This window comes from Centrocercus urophasianus, unplaced genomic scaffold (assembly GCF_019232065.1).
Source record: "Centrocercus urophasianus isolate 14NV4802_14NV808 unplaced genomic scaffold, USGS_Curo_1.0 seq_10, whole genome shotgun sequence".
Lineage (NCBI taxonomy): Eukaryota > Metazoa > Chordata > Aves > Galliformes > Phasianidae > Centrocercus > Centrocercus urophasianus.
Window position 1 is genome coordinate 90,428,947 of NW_024884142.1, and position 18,589 is coordinate 90,447,535.

Sequence of the window (18,589 nt, forward strand, 5' to 3'; positions counted from 1 at the left end):
AGATTACTAATTCTAAGAGGTACTTAAGCAGATGCATATCTATTTGCCTTGAATGGGGCTAGTCAAGCGATTACAGTTCTACTCATGCGTGCTGGAGATGGCTTTGCTGCACTTGCCAAGATTACACCCTGATCTACAGCATAGCTGGAAAGGGAATACATTTCCCCAAATACTGAGTGTGTGCATAAAGACATCCTGTTTCTTGCGAGTAAAACAACTCTATTCCTCTTCTCCTCTGAGTAGCAGAAGGGAATGGTGCTTAACTTAGTGCTGCACACCCTCCCACTTGTTTCTCCAGACTTTTCCTGTTCTCTGTGAGGAACATCACACAGACAAGTATTTCAGTCCTTGGCACCAGAAAAACAATCACCTTGGAAAAGAGATCTTGCCTCTGCTCTATCATTCTTCCCCTATCTGTCAGCTCATTAGTCCTTGTTGTACATCTGTGACACCAATTCCTCTGAGTTCAGCCTGTGGATAAGAGCTCAAATGGAAACACCCTTTTTAGTCCACTGGACTTCATTTCATTAAGGACACAGATGAAAGCCAGCTGCAATTTCACTTTGAATCACAGCTAAAATGCCTTTGATTTGATACACGTTATAAAGCTACTACCACACATTGAAATTCAGTCTGACAAACTTAAGATCCCTTTCCATTAGCCATCACCCACAGTTTTCACAATGAAGTATTGGCATGTTCCTTCTTGTATAAGGATTTCTCCACCCTTCCTTATTCCCACCTGTCAGTATGCACTTACACAAGCCTGCTGACCCAGACTTCAGGGAAGGCATTGCAACAACTCTTCCATTCTTAGCCTGCACTGACAGTGTTTTTAAGTTTTAAAGTGTGCAACCCCAAAGTAGCAGATTGGCTACTAAAACAAGAATTCAATCGGGCTTGAAAGAAAGGGATCTTCATAATTCCCTTGACATCATCAGACTAAAAATCCCATGCTTTGATAGAAAGATTAGAGGAAACATAATTCAATTAGAAATTGACGAAGCGGAAGAGAGTGGCTTTCTGTACATCTTTAGCTTCCTCTCAGCACTTTGCTGTCACAGAGTTGTTTCCCTTTGCTTTCTGTGGCTAAACTTTAAAGCTATTAATCTGTCTGTTTATTCAGTGAGCAACTCTATCCAACTTTCTAGCGAAACTAGCTATTTTTACTGCCTGTCTTTGCCTTTCAGTGGTCTAGTTTCTGGAAATTACAGCTATCAAGCATCAGGAAGCAAAACCGAACTAAACAACCAAAGAAATCCACTCTAAGCAGTTTGGGTGGCCAAGGACAGCATAGTTATTTTTTAAAGTTTCATTTCAGACAATTTCCAGCTATGGCTTGGTTTACATTGTGCTGAAATCTCTCATGCCCAACTGGAATTCACATGCAACTGATACCAGTAATTTACAATAGCTCTTTGACACAGCTTGAGATGCAGTGGCAGCCCCATTAGCTTTGTGTTTGAAGCGACAGTATCAAGATGGAATCTAGAGAAGAACAAGAGTAAGGAAACTATTTACATTGAATCTTGGCTCCAGCAAAGCATGATTCTCATCAACTTCAACAGGGCCAGAATTTAACTGCAAGACACTCTTGGAAGTGAGACAAGAGAGAGAATGTGATTAAGGGAATGTAGGAGGAGTGGAATGTAGAGAGGGGAAGGATCCATTCTAGGATCTCCTAATGACTACATTGATCAGAAGGATGCTCAAACTATTGCAAAACACACAAAGCCTACTAAACTCACTTTTTTGAGAGCTACCAATTCAATAGTAATTAGTGTGAAAGAAAACCTTGGGTTTAAAAATAAAAAGGCTCATCACTTTATATGATGACAATTGCTTAGTTCTAATTATTTCCTTAGCTAGATCTTCACAACATTCTTTAGCTATGGGAAAGCTGACTGTAAGTAAAGTCAGTTTACAAAGAAAAGGCTTTGTGCAGTACTGTGACTGAAGTGACCTACAGATGGATGTACGACAACAAGGCTAGTGCAGAAATGCAAATCAGGAACATACATAAGAACTTGTCTGCACTTGGACAAATGTACTGCTGAGAAATGAGGCAATTTTGTCTGAAGACATTTGTCCTTCCAGAACATGAAAGCAAAGAAAGGGTTCATTGTGTAGCTTTGGAAATGCAGTTGTTTCATGAAAAAAGATGAGCTCTAATAATAGTAAAAGTGGCAGAGACCCAGTCTGAAAAAAAATCTTCAGATCCTACTGTAAACAAGACCTTCATTTTGAATTCAGGCATCTTCCATTTTTAATACAACTCTGCTGCTGAAGCAATCTATTTTCTACCTCTCCATAAAACACATTTAACCAAGAGCCAAGAGGTTTCCCAGACATCTCCATGACTGTGCAGGAGTAGAACTTGAGATCACAGGAACTGCAAAAGTGTTGAACGTGGCAGGTTGTAAAGCAAATCACAGACACCACTAAGTAGATCTGCGTAGAAAGGTTCTTGGACTCAAAAAGCCATTCCCAAACTGTCTATTCTTCACCAATTAAAACGTGAACAGAAAACCACAGCACTGGGCACATTTCTATAAAGCCTTTCTTCTGTGAAGACCACTTCAGTCCAAAGGGGTCTACAAGCTGCTGTAAGATTTATGGAAGATGGGCCACAGTGCTGATGTTTCCTTGTTGAAGAAAAAGGCTTGTCATGTCAAAAGTTTACAAGTTCATAGTTTCTCCTGTGGCTTTTACCACACACTATTAAAACCTTACATTAAAAAAAAGAGCTAGTTTTGCATACCTGCTTCGGTAACAGTATGCAGTATACAGAACAGCTCATAAAGCCAGGAGACTACATAGCTTCTTCTAGCCAATGGTAAAAGCTCAGCAGAAAACTTCATCCAGCCAGAAGACATTCCAAGGGAAAGATTCCCACCCTTGATTTCCAGCCACCTCTACCAGGTGTTACCTGGTAAACATTTTTATAGTTCCTGAATTCATGTCTGTAGACATCCAACCCCCAAGGAAGAACTGATAATCATTTGCCTCTCCTCCTCTTCTACAGTCATTAAATGGATCACCTGGCCCCTTTCTTTTTTTTTTTTTTTTTTTTTTTTTTTTTTTTTTTTAATGTAGTGTGTTCAATTTTGAGAAGCACGCAGTTTATAGGGAGGTCCCTACTCAGCAATGCTTATGCTTCTAAATATCATTCTTTAAAAAAAGCAAACAACACAAAACAAAACAAGAGAAACTCCTGGGCCTTTATTCTCCCTGAGGATGAGGTGAGAATTAACAGCATCTATTTTTAGGCATGAAACTGCTAGTGCCTAAGTGAGCAAGCTACTCACTCTCTACAGGAAATAAGGAGACAGGCTAGTGCAGAGCCCGGAGCAGTTGCTGCGAATTGATTGTGGGAGAGCTTATCACACTCCTCACTGTTCATAGTAAGCTGGGTAGACTGCCAAATACCTTTCAATAGACAGGAAATCAAGGAGTCCAAACAAATTAAAGCAGAGGAACAAATACTTACTAGTAGAGTTATCATTGTAATCCCATGCCTCAACAAGCAGCGTGTAGGATCTCTGCAAAAGAGAAACAAGAGTTAATTTCAAAGCCACATGGAACCTGAAGGAAAAACAATAATACAATTCAAATTCAAAAAATACCTGCTGTGCCCGAGAAAACAGAAATAGGTAATAGGTTATACTTGAGACAAATGTGATCTTCTTGAAACCCCATAAGCTACCTTATCCAGTCTGACTTACGAGACCTTTCACCTCGGATAGCTCATCTTTGTCATCATTAATGCATCTTATGTACTTAACCAGGAAGTCCAGCCTTTGACACTATGCTGTAGCCACAGCTGAGCACGTGTGGAATTGCATACTGCACGTTGAAGAGAGAAGACACTGAACTAGCATAGCAGCAACCAAAAAAACAAAAAAAAAAAACAAAAAAAAACCAAAAACCACCAACAAAAAAGAACCACCACTCTCAAGAACTGCTTCAAAAGACTTTTACTTTGAGAAAAGTAGACTTGATTTCCCTGCCCCCAATCATCCTGAAAGCAAGAAGTGTTGCTAAGATTACTGTGCTCTGCCTTGACAGCACAATCTCTAGGGACTTTGCTTTTCAGCACCCCCTTTGAAAGCTTTGTCTGCATGAGGGCCATCGCAGCTCCCACAAGTATCAGGTAACCGAGGGAAGAACTGATGGATGTGGGAAGGGGGTGGGCTAAGAGAGATGCATTGTAAAACAAAGGCTAAAATCGAGCTATTTGGGAGAGCAGGGAAAGGGAAGACGCACTATCCACCCCGTGTCACATTTACAGACAGACTAACCTGCCAATGAGCTCCCTAGCACTCCAGTAATAATAATCATCAGCATAAACTAATCAAGAGCGACTCCATGGGTTGGACTGATGCCAGCTATTTCATCTGAGCCACCTTATCTTCAATCCTAACTTGAGAACAAGAGCCATTAAGATGTATTCCCTTCCCCCTCCCTACTCCGGGATATTATTAACTCAGCTGTATCTTTCAAAATTGCCATATAGCCAGGCACAGCCAAAGAAGGATTCAAAAAAGCCTTCAAAATGAAAAAAAAAGCCAAAGAAAAATAAAAAAACCCAACACACTCTGATTTGATAAGTACATTAAGAACTACAAATGAAGTAATAAACGTAACATCTTTCTGGTGAGAACAATAACAGAACAAATATAAACTCTCTCCGTGAAGAGCTTTGATGCTTTGCCATAGAAGCTGCATACTGTAAGGTTTATTTCTTCTTAATTATATATAGGCACTCAGTAGTGGCCTGCAGCCCTTAACACCTTTTCTGTACCAGAAACCAAAATAAAGTTGAGAATAAGCTGCTAGAAGGTGCTGCTTTAAGGCAGACCTCAAATTCCTTGAGAGGAGAGGAAAACAAAAAAAAAAAAAAAAAAAAAAAGGAACAAAAAGGAGGCTGAGGCAGACTGTTTTCTCACGACTGGACACAGCATGCAGCCTCTGAATGAAAACCTAGTTTGTGATGGACACCAGCTTGGAATATAGCCTAAATATGTTTCATATTCAAAGCAGACTAGGATTCCATTTTGTTCACTGATAACTGTGGGAAAATGCTTCAAAAAGTAAGCAAAGCTGGGCGAGCTGAGACATGCATCCTGACTTTTACAGGGAGGCTGCATTGGCCACACCATTTTTGGTTAATATTTCATGAAAGTGACACATTTGCTATTAGTCTAGAACAAGTGCCTCAACTTGGAAGAAACTTCTGCAACAAAACAAAGCGCGATGTGATCATTTAACACCGTTGAAAGCATACTGAAGAAGTTCTTTCACAAGTCAAAGGTGAAAATCAATCAAACAAAACTCGAATAGCGCTGCTGAGCCATTTCAGAGGTGCACATTGCACTATCATGGATGCTTTCTCGCTGGTTTAATTGCAAACACTGAGAAGCACAACGTGTTTCAGCTTGAAAAAAAGTGTTACGATATGGAGAATGAATTATGACAACTAACACTATTTCCAATGAAGTTAAGGATGTTTTCCTTTCGGCCTTGCATAATTGTTTTGGAAGATATTTTGTCTAAACTCATAGCAACAGTTACGGGTTGGTTCTCAGCACTGTTTACCAACACACCTAGCCCTTAAGGAAAGGAAAGGCTGAATCCTGGCTTTAAGTACTAATGTTGCTATATACCTGCATGACCACTTTCCAACAGGAGTTTGTTTACAGAGTAAAGAGCTTCTGCTTAACTGGGTAGAAATAAAATGCAGGGAGAAAAGACGTACCCTAGCAACTCCCTTGTTTCTATGTGCCCCCTTTCACCTCATCTGACATATTTTAAATAAGGAATCCCCATCCTGAAAAGGGAAGGTATCAAGAATGGCAGTTTAATCTCTAGGCTCAGTCCCTCAGCATGGGGCAGGGAAAGGACAAGACTTTGTGTTCAATGCAGAAAGCAGAGACACCCACATCCCCACAACAGCAGTAAGTGCCCCTCAGCAACACAGCCATCACATAACTCCAGCCAATGCCTCTCCACCACTGCCCAAAAAAGAGTTCTGTGCAAAGACTGAACCATTGTTATATTTTAAAAGCGCATATCATCCCCACTCTATAGATCAACAATTAAGATATCTCAGGAATGACTACTTACAGTGAGGAGGTTTAAGTTTTCCCATGCCCACAGCTGACCTCTGCCCATCTTTGAATAAATATATATATATCCAGACACAAGAATTCCACGTCGTGCACCTTATTCCATCAAAGCAATGTCCTAAGCAAAGAGGCAACAGTGAACTTTCTGGAGTCACACCCAATTAGCCACCGTAAGACTGAGCCTGACCAGAAGACAGGGATTCTGACTTGAGAGGAAAGGCAGTTTGAAAGGAACAGCAAGCCTGCACAGTGTGCACAACATCCAGTCTGATCCACCCAGAGGGCTGAAAGGCAGCATGGTCAAATTTAAGCTGAAGTCCTATGAGTTTTAAGCTATGAGAGGATGGAAATGGTTGAGGTCGCACACCAAATAAAATAAAGCAAGCACCCATGTGCAAGGGTTGCTTCCCTCAGTGACAAGCTATCACGAGTTAGCCTCAGTCCACTGACAATACAACTCACTGAAAGCTCTGAAGACGCTGAAATCCAAAGAAAGTCCCTTATAAAGGCCTGAAAGAGCAATGCAGCATATTTTCTAGCTATTTAAATGAAATAATAGCAGCTCCAGCTAAACAACAGGTGTTCAAAGCTCTCTTCTCTACTATTTCTTCTTCTCTTCATCCAGGTATTCACCCAAGAGAGGTGGTTTTGTACTTTGGCTTCTAAAGACATTCTGCGATTCAGAGTTACAGAGGAAGACTGAAACATCAGGCTTATTAGCAAAAAAGACAGCCTCCTTCTGAAAGAGGCTGCAACTTGTCAAACTTCTTTCCCTTCTAGCCTTGTGGTTAAACCAAGCAAGAGCTTTGCTGAGCATGTGAAACCGTGACTAGACAAATGCAGTGGGAAGTTTGCATTCTTAACGTTGTGCCTGCTCCTCCCCTCTGCCAAACAAGGAGAGCAGGTTAAGCTCAGCCATGTTCTCCTCATGCACTCCTAGCCAGGCACAGCTGTGAAGACTCATCTGAGAACAGTCCTCAGACCGTGCCCGCACCACTAGGAAGAAGGCTAGGAGCTGGGCACACTATCACAGGGGCACAGCACACTGAGGGAGCTGCTGCAGTCTCTCTGCCCTTCAGCTAGAAGGGGATGAGACAAAGAATGGAGAAACAGAGTAGTAGTTCAGAGTGCCCAAAAGCCAGGAAAGGAGGGCAACTCCGAGCACATTTGAGGCTAGTCAGAAAACCACTTCCCCTAAAAGTCAGCAGGACTCTCACTTGCATGCTCCTGCTGCCGCATGGCAAGTCACAGTGACGCCGCCGTGCAGATGCATCACCACGTCATGCCACGGTCAGCCAGTGAACCCTGACAACAGAGTGCTCCTCCATGGGAGCTGAAGGCAACTGGTTCCTCATCCAGAGAAATTACATATTTGGAGGAAAAACAGGAAACAATTCTCTTGATTCTTTCTTGAACACAGTCAGGAAGCAATTCTATGGGCCAGCCTACAGAAGACTAAGGTAACAACCCATAAATTGTTACTCTCTTAACCCTGTATATACAGGCAAAGCAAGCTGTAGTGATCTTCTGCTTCAGAGTCCCTGACCAAGTGCTAGACTGAACCTCAAACAGGCAGGTTTCATCAGAATATGCCAGGGTGAAAATGCAAGCACAGTGTTCTTTTGCTGTTTGTTTTGAGCAGTTCCTCCATTGCTGTCAGTGCTCGTAAACACTTCAGTGCCATTCAAAGAATATACAGAAACAGATTTAATTCATTGGCAACTTACAGGAATGACTTTCACCCACCATTCCAGCTTGGCATAAGCCAAGTCAGTAACTGAAGACCGTTTCTGTGACACAGCTTCTCCTTCCTGCCAAATGATGGACACAAATTACCACTATCCAAACTATGCATGCGCTTAAGCATCCAGTAAATCATCCTGATCTCTGATCTGTCAAACTTGCTGGAATAATGAGTGTCCTGTGAATACATAATGTGCTGAAGTTGCCATTGTGTGAAGTAAGTCCATGGTTTGTCTGGGAGCCGAGCAATGCTGAGTCTACTGCTGCTTCCTGTTGCTTGTCCTGTATTAGCATTATTTTTGGATAGGCCCCATTATGTTCTGTAATCCTCCCTGCAGTCAGTATGGCCACGCTATTGTTCTCGGTTAATATTAGCAGTCAATGTCACTGTCTGGGTGGCCAGGCTACAATGTATTCCAATCATAAAACTAGCATGCATTAATGAAACAATGTACTGAGTTAGAGGGGGGTGACTTCAGATTCGTCCCTCCCACTGCTCTTCTTAAAACACATATATTTATATTGTATGATGTTATACATAAGATCTTTCTTTTTAAACTAATGATTTTAGGTGACTGCAGCTGCTGAGGTGCAACACACACAACTTTAATCAGCACCTTACCTGGTTACAGGGAGATTTTCTCACAGAGCCCCACTTGTTAAAGGCTAGTAGGTAGGCCAAGATGTCAACAGTTGCTTTTGACCTCCCCCAGCAAGCAGATTACCTGCTCTTATCAGTCCCCCTACCTGTTTAAAGCATCCCACTGATAATTAAATGCACCAGTTACAAAAGGGTGGCAAGGTTAATAGAGAGAATACCTAGTAGCCAGCCAAGCAAAACAGTCAGGTTCACATAGAGCAAGCCTGAACAAGAAGCCTTTCTACTTATTTACCTAAGTGCATAAGAACTGGGTTGAACTGGTAAAGGACTCGGGATGTTTGACTACTTACAAACCACTTTAACCACTTCTATCCACATTTTACAGCTTCTTCTGAATACTACAACAATAATGAGTATAATTTATGCTGTAGAAGAGTGACCACAGAGTCATGAGCTCCCGAGAAACAAGAAAAGATTGTAACAACTTCTAATTTTCACATCTTTCCCCATTTAAGATGCATATGGCTCACATTTACAATTATTATTAGAACTGAATTAGGTAACATATAAAACTTCTGTCCTTCAGCAGAAATGCTTAGTTTAGTCTGATTTTTCAAAGACGGTCCTGTCTTTAATTTTATCTATATAGAAATGCTTTTAAGAAGCGTAGCTTGAGGTTTTTGCAGGGCACTGGAGGTACTGAAGTAGGAACTGAAGCTGGAATAAAAGCCATGGATGAGAATGCAAGCTTCTCAAGCTGCACAACATCTCACACAAATGAGCTGAGGCCCAACTTCACCACCTTCCCAACTAGTTTACTTCTACTGAGGCCTTCATTCCACAGTAAAGCAGTAAGTTTCCCCAACAAGAATTTTATGCATAAAGCATCAATTTTATGCTATTCATTTTTAGACATGCAGACTTCCAGCTGCGTAAACAAGCCGACAGCGCTGGATGCGTGCAGTCTGAGAAAGTTTAGGAATAAGCTTCAACATGAGGCCCAATCCAGCTGCACTGAAGCTAAACTGGAGCGGGCCTTCGTTATGTATCACAAGAACAAAAATCCTGGAAGCAGGCAGGATTTATTTTTAGGCATATTATGGTAATATAATCAAATGGATTTACCAGGAAGATGAAGTTCTGAACTGACTGGAACATAAATAACTCTTAAGAACATGTAACAGGTCCAAAACCCCCAAGTAGCTGCACTGCTTCTCTGCAGTCCTGGGGAAAAAACACAGCTCCACGGATGGTAATTACGCTTCAGATGTCAGTTAATGCTCTCAGCTCCATCTTGGCTAGCCATCCTAAGCAAAACACTGCCCTTTAAGTGCTGAAGATTTATTCTTATAAGTGAACAACAAACGATGTGGTGCGAGAGTATTACTTGATTGATCTGCATTTTGTTATAAAATTTTCTTCTGACCTGCCCTACTCTGAGATGATTTACGAGACATTCTTTAAGAAGAGCTTAAACAATACTGAGCATGTGCTACTGCAAGTTTTCAAGAGCTAACTGGAAGGAGGAAGAAAAAAAAATAAAAAAATCAACACAGAACAAAATCAAGCTTTAGTTGTATGATTGTTACCCAATGGTTTAAAATTATGTAAAAAAAAAAAAAAGAAAGAAAGAAAAACTCAACATGTACAATAAAGCAAATGAAAACAAGGGCGAAAATAAAACAACAGTAAAAGTAGCTGAATGATGTGATGCTTTTCTCTCAAAAGGCCGCTACATTAATTAATGAGGCACAGATAAGTATTTTGGAAGCCTCTTGTGTCTAGACAAGGGGAAAGAGGAAATCATGAACCTTAAAAACTATAACACAACACTAAAGCTCTTTCATTCCTTCTTTCTAGCCAGAAAAAGCAGCGCCTACCCAGAGGACATATTTACGTCTCCAGGACCCAGAAACAGTAAGATTTGTCATTAAAAAAAAGGGGAAGGCCAAATATTTTATTTTTTAAAGATGGAAGTAAGACATTCAAAACACTTTTTCCATCATATTTTACACTAAAGCTATTCAGATGCTGGAGGGTTTTTTCCACCCTCAATAGTTTGCTGTTGGGTTGGTGCAATTGGCCCCAACATTAAATAATTACAAGGATCATAATTTCAAGATAAACAAGCTGTTTGAAATTAGACCTGAGCATACCAAAGGAACTGCCAACTTTGACCTGCTTCTTACTCACAGCCTCATCAAATACACAAAAAAACCTCTCTTCACATAAAAGCAGAATTTACTGCTAAGCTTTGCTTTGTTATCCATGTGTGGCTCCCTGAAGGTACAGCAGGCATCAGACTATGAATGCCGTTTGATTCCTTAAGAAAGGCAAGAGATTTGATTTATGCCAAAGAAGAGCATGTGTCTAGCAAACAAGACTTGTTGAGACTGACTTTGACAAGTGGAACATGGAAATTCTTTTGTTCCATATACTTTCCTATATGGCTTCATAAGCCAGGCCTGCCCATCAAGAGAAATCAATCAAATCTCTAAAAGAATGCATGAATAAAGCCTGGCTGTGTATATATTTTAAAAATATTATTATCATTGCAAATTACTGTAGGATTGCAAGCTACTGCAGGGATGGCTTTCTGGATGCACTCTGGTGTGTTTTTTTCTGCTGGTCTGCTGCCCTGTTCCCTAGCAACTTTGTCAAACTTCCAATCACTTAAATGAATTTATGGCCCACCATCTCCACAGCCATTACTCACAAGGATACATATCAAAACTGACAACAGCTAACTGTGTGAGCTTGTAGTAAGACTCCAATGCTTCAAATCTACATTACAACTACAAGCCAAATCTAACAGTACATTTATATTACACACCATTTTCTTTTGTTCAGAATCTCTAACACAACATACCTATTTTTGACAAAAGGCCAGAGGGGCAGCTTGGCTGGGAAGAAGTGCTTTGTGTCCTCCCTCACACACACACACACACACTCATTTTCTTGTAGCTTTTTTAAAGTCATGAAGGCAACAACAGCTCTGAATGTTACAGATTCAAGCTGTAACATCCCAGAAAAACCTCCTTTGGACAACAAAACACAACACATACACAGAGATGAGCATGAATTTTCAAGTGCAATACAACTAACTAACATTCCAGCTTAGCTCCAGTTTCTTTGAACATAACCAATTGAAAATGAATGGTAAGCTCTCACAATTAGCCACATTTGTAAATCTAAAGCTGGTCTCATGCTTTGATTAATCAACAGTGTTTACCCATCTAAAGAAATGTTTTTAAGTGCTGAAATTTCAGCATCAGATTTGAGTTGGCTCATTAAGTTTTCTAGTTTATCTTTAGAGCTCTCAGAACTACTTAAAAATGATTTCTGTCCGCAGTTTCAGTACAAACAAGTGCTTTGTCACATTAGATATTCTTTTGTTCCAGTGCTATTTAGAAGTCACAATGGCTAACTGAAAAGCCGCGTCCTGTGAAGTTAAAGCTGGGATGCAGGCTTGATAATTGAGAACAGTCATCACAATCTCAAAAGTAATATTTTTGCATGGAAAAAAATGCAAGCATTTATTCCAAAAATTTCCAGTTGTGGGAAACAGAGTTGTCAGAAGTTGACAAGCTTTGCACATTTTGCAGGCTGCACTGGAGTCTCACTGCTGCTCTATGATTCCAGTTCTGAGTTACATTCAGCGGGACAACAGAGAAATTTCTTTCACTAAAGAAAGCAGACAAGAAACTTTTTCCATGGTCTCCAGAACCCCCAAGTCCTCCTACTACACTGAAGCTGTCCCTTCCTAGTGATCCTACAGAGAGAAGGGCACGAGAAGGGGAGTATTCAGTTTTCACATCTTTTCTATATACACTTATCTTCAGATCCGAGGCATTTAAATGACTGGGAGCAGACTGGCTCAGGGGGGAGATGACCCTAACTCTTCTCAAGAAAAAAATAAAAAACAAAAAAAGCCCTGCAGTACAAGCATTGCAGCCACTGGCAGAGCTTCAAATACCTCAGATTTTTTACAAAACCCTTCATCCCTTTGATGGCATATTTGATAACAGTTTTATCTCATTCATGTTAGGGGGAAAAAAAGAAAGAAAAAAAAAGGAAGAAAGAGAGGACTTGTGCTTCCAACAGAGAATACTTTTGTTAACGCCGCTATTGTACTTTGTAATATTATCTCCACAAAAACGCAGGCTTGATTTCACCCTTCTGCCTCTAAAGCCTTTGCTGCTCCAGAAGTCACAACTGACAGAGAAGGCAGGTAGGAGGCAGCACAGGACGCTCCAAGAACACACAGCTGCCTACAGCACTTGGCCACAGGACTAACAAAGTGGGTGTCTGCACTACAACTGGAGGGAGGAATGTTCTCAGGGTGGGCTTTCCCCCAAAAAAGTCCACGCCCTCACAGCAACCAGGCCTTATCTGACTAGAAGGGCCAAGCTCTGAAGAGTGCTGAAAATCTACATATGCTTCCACCTCTCCAGCAACGATACGGTGACACAGGATAGGAAACAAGATTTACTCCTCCCCTGCTTGCATGCAAGGGCCCTCCACCCCTTGCAAAAATGGCCGTAGGCATCTAGGTTAGGATGACTGGATATTCAAAACTGCTGAGCATCAACATATCCCAAGGCAGTCACTGGGAAAGTGTGTGCTCAGCACCTTTGGAGAAGGGGAGGGGGAAAAACAGTTTCGTTTCCTAGGTGATCTTTAAATACAAGTTTTAGGAACATAAATTTTCAGCTAATATACCATAGCATCTGAGAGAGCCACCCCAAAAGGCAGACTGCCATGTGTGCACAAAAGCCCTCCACATTGGTCATCCTCAGTTTCTGCTGGTGTTGGCAACACTGCTGGGCACAGAGCAGTGCATCTCGTGGTACTGAGGGCCATGGCAGCAGCAGTCTTGCATATCCCCAGACCCTACTGCATGAATGGGACACTGGCAACGGCTGTTTTGGAAGGATGGTCCTTAGGGTCTGTGCAACAACTACAGGACTCCTCTACAGGGCTAAGCATATCAAGGCTTCACTCCCCTTGAGCTCTCCAGTAGCAACAAGAAACTCTGAAGGGCGAGCCAGCATTCTGCATGTGACCACCAATGAGGCAGATTTCAACTAATGAAGAGGTCACCCCCACTAGTTTCCCACAGGGCTGACCGCTGTTTACTGCAATGGACAACAGTGGGAAAGTGCTTGGCAAAAGGCCCCACAAAGTTTTGCAAGCTGGGAAGCCAGAATCTATGGATCACATAGACAATGTGCCAGAAAACATGTACTGCGGATAGGAGAGGGTAAGATGGACCAAAGCTATGGCCAGGTTTTTCTGTCTTAGGCTCCAGAGTCCACACATACCTCAAAACACAGCAAGCTTCTCAGGGAAGCTGGCAACCAGCTCACCCAGAGCAGCAACAGCAGCTCCCATCAACACCAAGCAGCACAGGGAGATTTTCCCCTGGGGGAAGCAGGAAGCCTTCCCAAACACGCTCCAGGGAAGGAGGCCAGCTATGACACACACTTTTCACACGGGATCCCTCCACTGCCCCTAACCCACCGCTCCTTTGGCTCAAGCCCAAGGCTTCACTGCTTTGGAAAAAATAAATAAATAAATAAATGAACTTCTGACCTTCTAATTCTCAAGAGGCTTATTCATGCTGTAAAGTGCAGAGATACTGGGTTTGCTTCCCTGACCCGTTTAGATCCCCCTCGCTGCACATCTGACTTTCAAATTGAACAGGCTGCGCATTGTGAGCCCCAGGGAACACAAACAAAAACACCACCGCATTTCGCTCGTTTCTGCCCGGCGAAGTGCCGGCTCCCCCGCCAAGGCGCCCGCTCCCTCCCCAGCCCAGCGCCTCCATCCCCGCGCCACAAGCTGGAGACGCTCGTAGCGAGCCGAGCTCTAACAGCACCATCCGGCAATGCAGAGCGAGCAGGGCACTCACCGGCCAGGCGAAGCTGAAAGGGATAACAATCCGGTTCTTTTCGTTACTCCGGCTGTACTTTAAATTGAAGGTATTCCCGCCGATGACAGGGGTGGATTTGGATCCGAAGCTGCAAGGGCCGCCAGCGGTGACCCGCGATTGGTACTCCTTCAGGCAAACTTTAAAGTAGGTGTCACACTCGTCTCTGGTACACTTTTTATCTCCGGGGTTTCGAGTGCCGTCGCAGCAGTTCCCATTCTGCAGCACGCCGTTCACATTCTGTACGGATAAGATCTCCAGCTCGAACTGTCCCGATGCTGACACCACCTGCTCGTCCCGAGAAAGAACCGCAGGAGAAAAAAAAAAAAAAAAAAAAAAAAAAAAAAAAAAAAAAACAAGAAACGAAAAACACGGTTACCTCACCTTTCACCCCAAACACAACCTACGGCAGCTCTGCAGGCAGAGGAAAGTCATCTTAAAGCCAGCTTGCTTTTGAGAGGCACGCACACAGCATTAAGAAAAAAGAAAAAGCAATTGCTTCAAGCTTTTTCCTAGCAAATACCCACAAGAAAGGCTCATAAATCATCCCGGCAACACGGATGCTGAGAAAGAGCCCAAAGACCCGAGTCTAAAAGGCTTTTGCGAGGCTTCCCAGGAACGGAAGCAAAGCGCGACCGCGGCGCCGGCAGCAGCGCAGCCGCTGCAGCTCGGAGAAGCGGCGGACGGGACGGGACGGGCAGCCCCGCATTACCCGCCAGCACTGCGCTCGGCAACGACGTAAAAAAGAAAAAAAACAGTACAAAAATGCACACACAAATACATATTAAATTAAAAAAAAAAAAGGGGGGGGGGGGAGGAAAGTAATCCCGAAAATAAGCGACGCGCGCTAATGGCACTTCGGTCCTCGGAGAGCCTAGCCTCGCCTCGCCGCAGGGATCGCCGCCCTCCCCGCAGGACAGCCGGCACCGCCGCCCGCGCTCCCGCCGAGCCGCCCCGCGGCGCGCAGCCTCCGCGGCTCATGAGACCCCGTCCAGCCACCGCTGCGGGAGCCGCTCCCGCGCCCCGCACGTACCTGAGCCCGCAGCCCCAGCAGGGCCACGAGGAGGACGAGGGAGCGCGCCGCCGCCCGCCGGGCCGCACGCATGCCGCCGTCCGCCGCCGCGCTGCCCGCCTGCAGGCCGCCGCCGCCGCCGCTCGCTCCGGGACTCGCCGGGGAGGGCCGGAGGGAGCAGGAGGAGCAGGAGGAGGAGACGCCGCTGCCGCCGCCGCCGCCGCCCCGCTCTCTATATACCGCGCCGCGCCCGCGCCGAACAACGCCGCTTTTCAGGCGCTTTCAATAGCGCCCCGGTCTTCAATGCAAAGCAGCCCGGCCTCCTTTTATTCTCCTTATTCTCTCGCCTCCCTCTTTTTTTTTTTTTTTTTTTTTTTTTTTTTTTTTTTCCTCCTTTCTTTTTGTTGTCCGCCTTTTCTTTTCTCTTTTATTTTATTATCGCGATTATTATCCCGATCCTTTTATTGCTTTCAGGTCGCCGGGCAGCGCGCGGCGGAGGCGCCCCCCGGGACACACGCGGACACACGCACGCACACCACACACACACACGCACATGCAGCGCACGCACCGCCCGCCGCCCGTCTGGCAGCGCCGCCGCCGCTCGCCTTCATCTAGCCCACGGCGGCAGGCGGGGAGGCCGGCCGCGCGCGCATGCGTCCATCCATATGCATGAGGGAGGCGGGAGGAGGAAAGGCAGGTACCGGCGGGGCGAAGAGGCGGAGAGCCGACGGCCGCTCCTCCGGAGAGAGGCGGGCCGCGGATCCCTCCCGCCCCGAGGCCGGCGGTTCGTGGGTCCGTCGCGAGACGTTCGTCCGCAGGTGCCGGCCGGCCCACCTGGAGGAGCTGCTCGCCGCGCCCTTGCAGAGGCGCGATCCCCCGCTCGAGGCGGTCGCGGCGCGGGAAGGGCTGGGGTCGCTATTGCGGCGCCCGGCGCCGCGCGGCACCTGAGGCACAGCAGCCGTCGCGCGCGCTGAGGGAGGGGCGCGCGCTCGCTCGCGCCGGGAACGCTGAGGGGAGGACGGCGCGCGCCGGGAGCAGGGCCTCGAGGCGTGAGGGGCTGCTGGCCCTCAGGGAAGGCGAGGCGGCGGTCGCTCTCTCCCGGTGCCGCATCGTCCCTCCCGATCAGCCCGGCGCGTTGGCCGGTATCTCCCGTAGATCGTGAGTGGGAAAACGGCCCAGCCGCGCGTGGGGGCAGCCCGCCGGCTCCCGAGTGAGCGCCGGGCTTCGTCACCGCGCGCTGCCGGCGGCAGGCTGTGTGGGACTGACTGACTGCCTGCCGCTGGGTGTTGGTTTGCACCGTAGCAAAAAAGCATTCAGGCGCGCTCCCCGAGGAAGAGCCGCACATCAACAGAGCAAACGAGGGCAAGCTTTAAGTGTATCCCTGGGCCGGGCAGTTCCCCGAGCTCCCGTGCGCAGCTGGGTGATCGCTGTGCCGTCCCCGCGCGCTGCCCCGTGCCGCTGCCCCTCGCCCTGCGGCGCTGCAGACACCGACCCGCCTGCACAGTGCCCGGTATGACCCAGAGCAACGGTTCCTGTGTCCTTTGATCCCATCCTGATGCAACACGCTAACGTGTAAGTGTCTGTTTTATACACCAGAGACAGTGAGAGAGAGAAAAAGAAAATTTCGGACCTAATTGTACCTCCTTCGTTTTCATTTCCTATTGCAAAGGTGCGGTGCAGGCCTGCCCTTGGTTGGGTGAGGGCTGTGCTGGTGCTGCCCATAGCCCTGACACCAGAGCCACGCTCACGCTGCAGCCACACACCTGCAGGTCCTTTGTGAGTGTAGGTTCCATACCAGCACTTTGGGTACACCTGGGAAATGCAGCGTTGCTTAGAACTCCTCACTCCTTTTTCAGCCCAAAAGGTGTAACAGCTTCAGTTGTTCCTTACTCAGAGTTGTTACCTTTCCTTAGGCTGGTAAACCCTCCTTGTATCTTCCCCGCAATGTGGCTGCAGTTTGGTAAGACAGGAACCAGCATCTCTTCCTTTTTGAATGGCTTCTACTTAGCTTCCACAGCCAATTTGAATGTTACTCATTTACAAGTGCCACACAGCTGCTCCTCTGGGCCTTTTAATACCCTGCTGCTTGCTAGTAGGCTGCGTACCTCTAGGGCAGGTCTGTAGTTGGCCTTTCTGTGAAAGGTTACTCCACCTGTTTGACTCCAGTGCTTAAGAAACCCAAAATGCTGGTTCCCACAGTGCTTGTGACTCAGCAGTGAAGCTGCCCTTAAACAGAATTACTTGTCCAACAACTTTAAATGCTTTGCAAGCACTTACGAATTAAGCCTCCCAATGTCTTGAGATGCGAAGTATTACTGATAGGTAAACCAAAGCAAAGACTGAGTAGCGTGGAAGTGTATTGCATGCCCCCTGTTGCAGCTCTAGAAGGCATGGTGACCTTGTAGAAATCAATAACAAAATCTCCTTCACTTATTGAGGCCTGAATTTCACTCTTGAAGTCCCATCTCCTGTTTTTCTTCACTGAACTCTCAGGGCCATTAGCCTCAGCACTGAAAATCAATGGAGTGTGCAGTGTTATGCCACTTGAGGATTTTTTTTCAGATGCCCATTCCACTGTATACACCAATGTACAAATCACTACATGCGCAGGTGGGACCTGAACTGTGGTTGTTTTGAGTAGTCTGAGGCTGATGCATTTGAAATTCCTGGTGCAATGCCATTTTTACAAATGTTCATGTCACACAAGGTGCAGAGCCTTGTGTATCTTCCCTTGAGGTCGGTGAAGAACTTTTCAATTTCTGGCCCTCAGCTTTTTGCATTGCGTCAAGTTACTTCCTGTTAATCTTCCTATTCTGACATAATGATATTACATCCACATTAGAAGCTGTTACAAACATCTTGCGTGCCAAGGTCCCGTGTTACAGAGAGTACTTTGCTTTAGTCCTGAATCAGTTTCCTAATGCAGTTAGATCCTGCTTCATCAGAGCCACTGGGAGAATGCCCAGCACTTCAATAGGACGAGGATCATAGCCTTTAGAAGGAGCGCCTGGCCTACAAGGGTCAGGTGTCCCAAAGTCAGTGCTTTGTGTTAGGAAAGTTGTCATTTCCTTTTAAAGCTCTGTGAGTCATCAAATCATGGCTGTGAACAATCCCACAGGATTTCCTTAGATTTGTGATACCCGAAGGTAAGTTTGGAACGATGCCCCTAAAAA

General features: G+C 45.3%; 2 protein-coding genes across 3 annotated transcripts in view; one reads left to right on the forward strand and one right to left on the reverse strand.

Moving 5' to 3' along the window:
- The window catches only part of LOC122164964 (SLX4 interacting protein), a 110,806-nt gene extending 100,417 nt beyond the window's left edge, over positions 1-10,389 (forward strand). For both annotated transcript variants that reach the window (XR_006170351.1, XR_006170358.1), the window contains 2 exons: positions 6,754-7,588; positions 10,333-10,389. The gene's annotated coding sequence lies outside the window, so the exon portion shown is untranslated. The remainder of the gene's footprint in view (positions 1-6,753; positions 7,589-10,332) is intronic.
- Positions 1-15,509, reverse strand: part of JAG1 (jagged canonical Notch ligand 1) — a 35,493-nt gene extending 19,984 nt beyond the window's left edge. The window contains exons 1-3 of the mRNA XM_042827470.1: positions 15,438-15,509; positions 14,387-14,692; positions 3,491-3,542 (exon numbers count right to left, since the gene is read on the reverse strand). Coding sequence (XP_042683404.1) covers positions 3,491-3,542; positions 14,387-14,692; positions 15,438-15,509 — 430 coding nt within the window. The remainder of the gene's footprint in view (positions 1-3,490; positions 3,543-14,386; positions 14,693-15,437) is intronic.
- Positions 15,510-18,589: the final 3,080 nt, after the last annotated feature.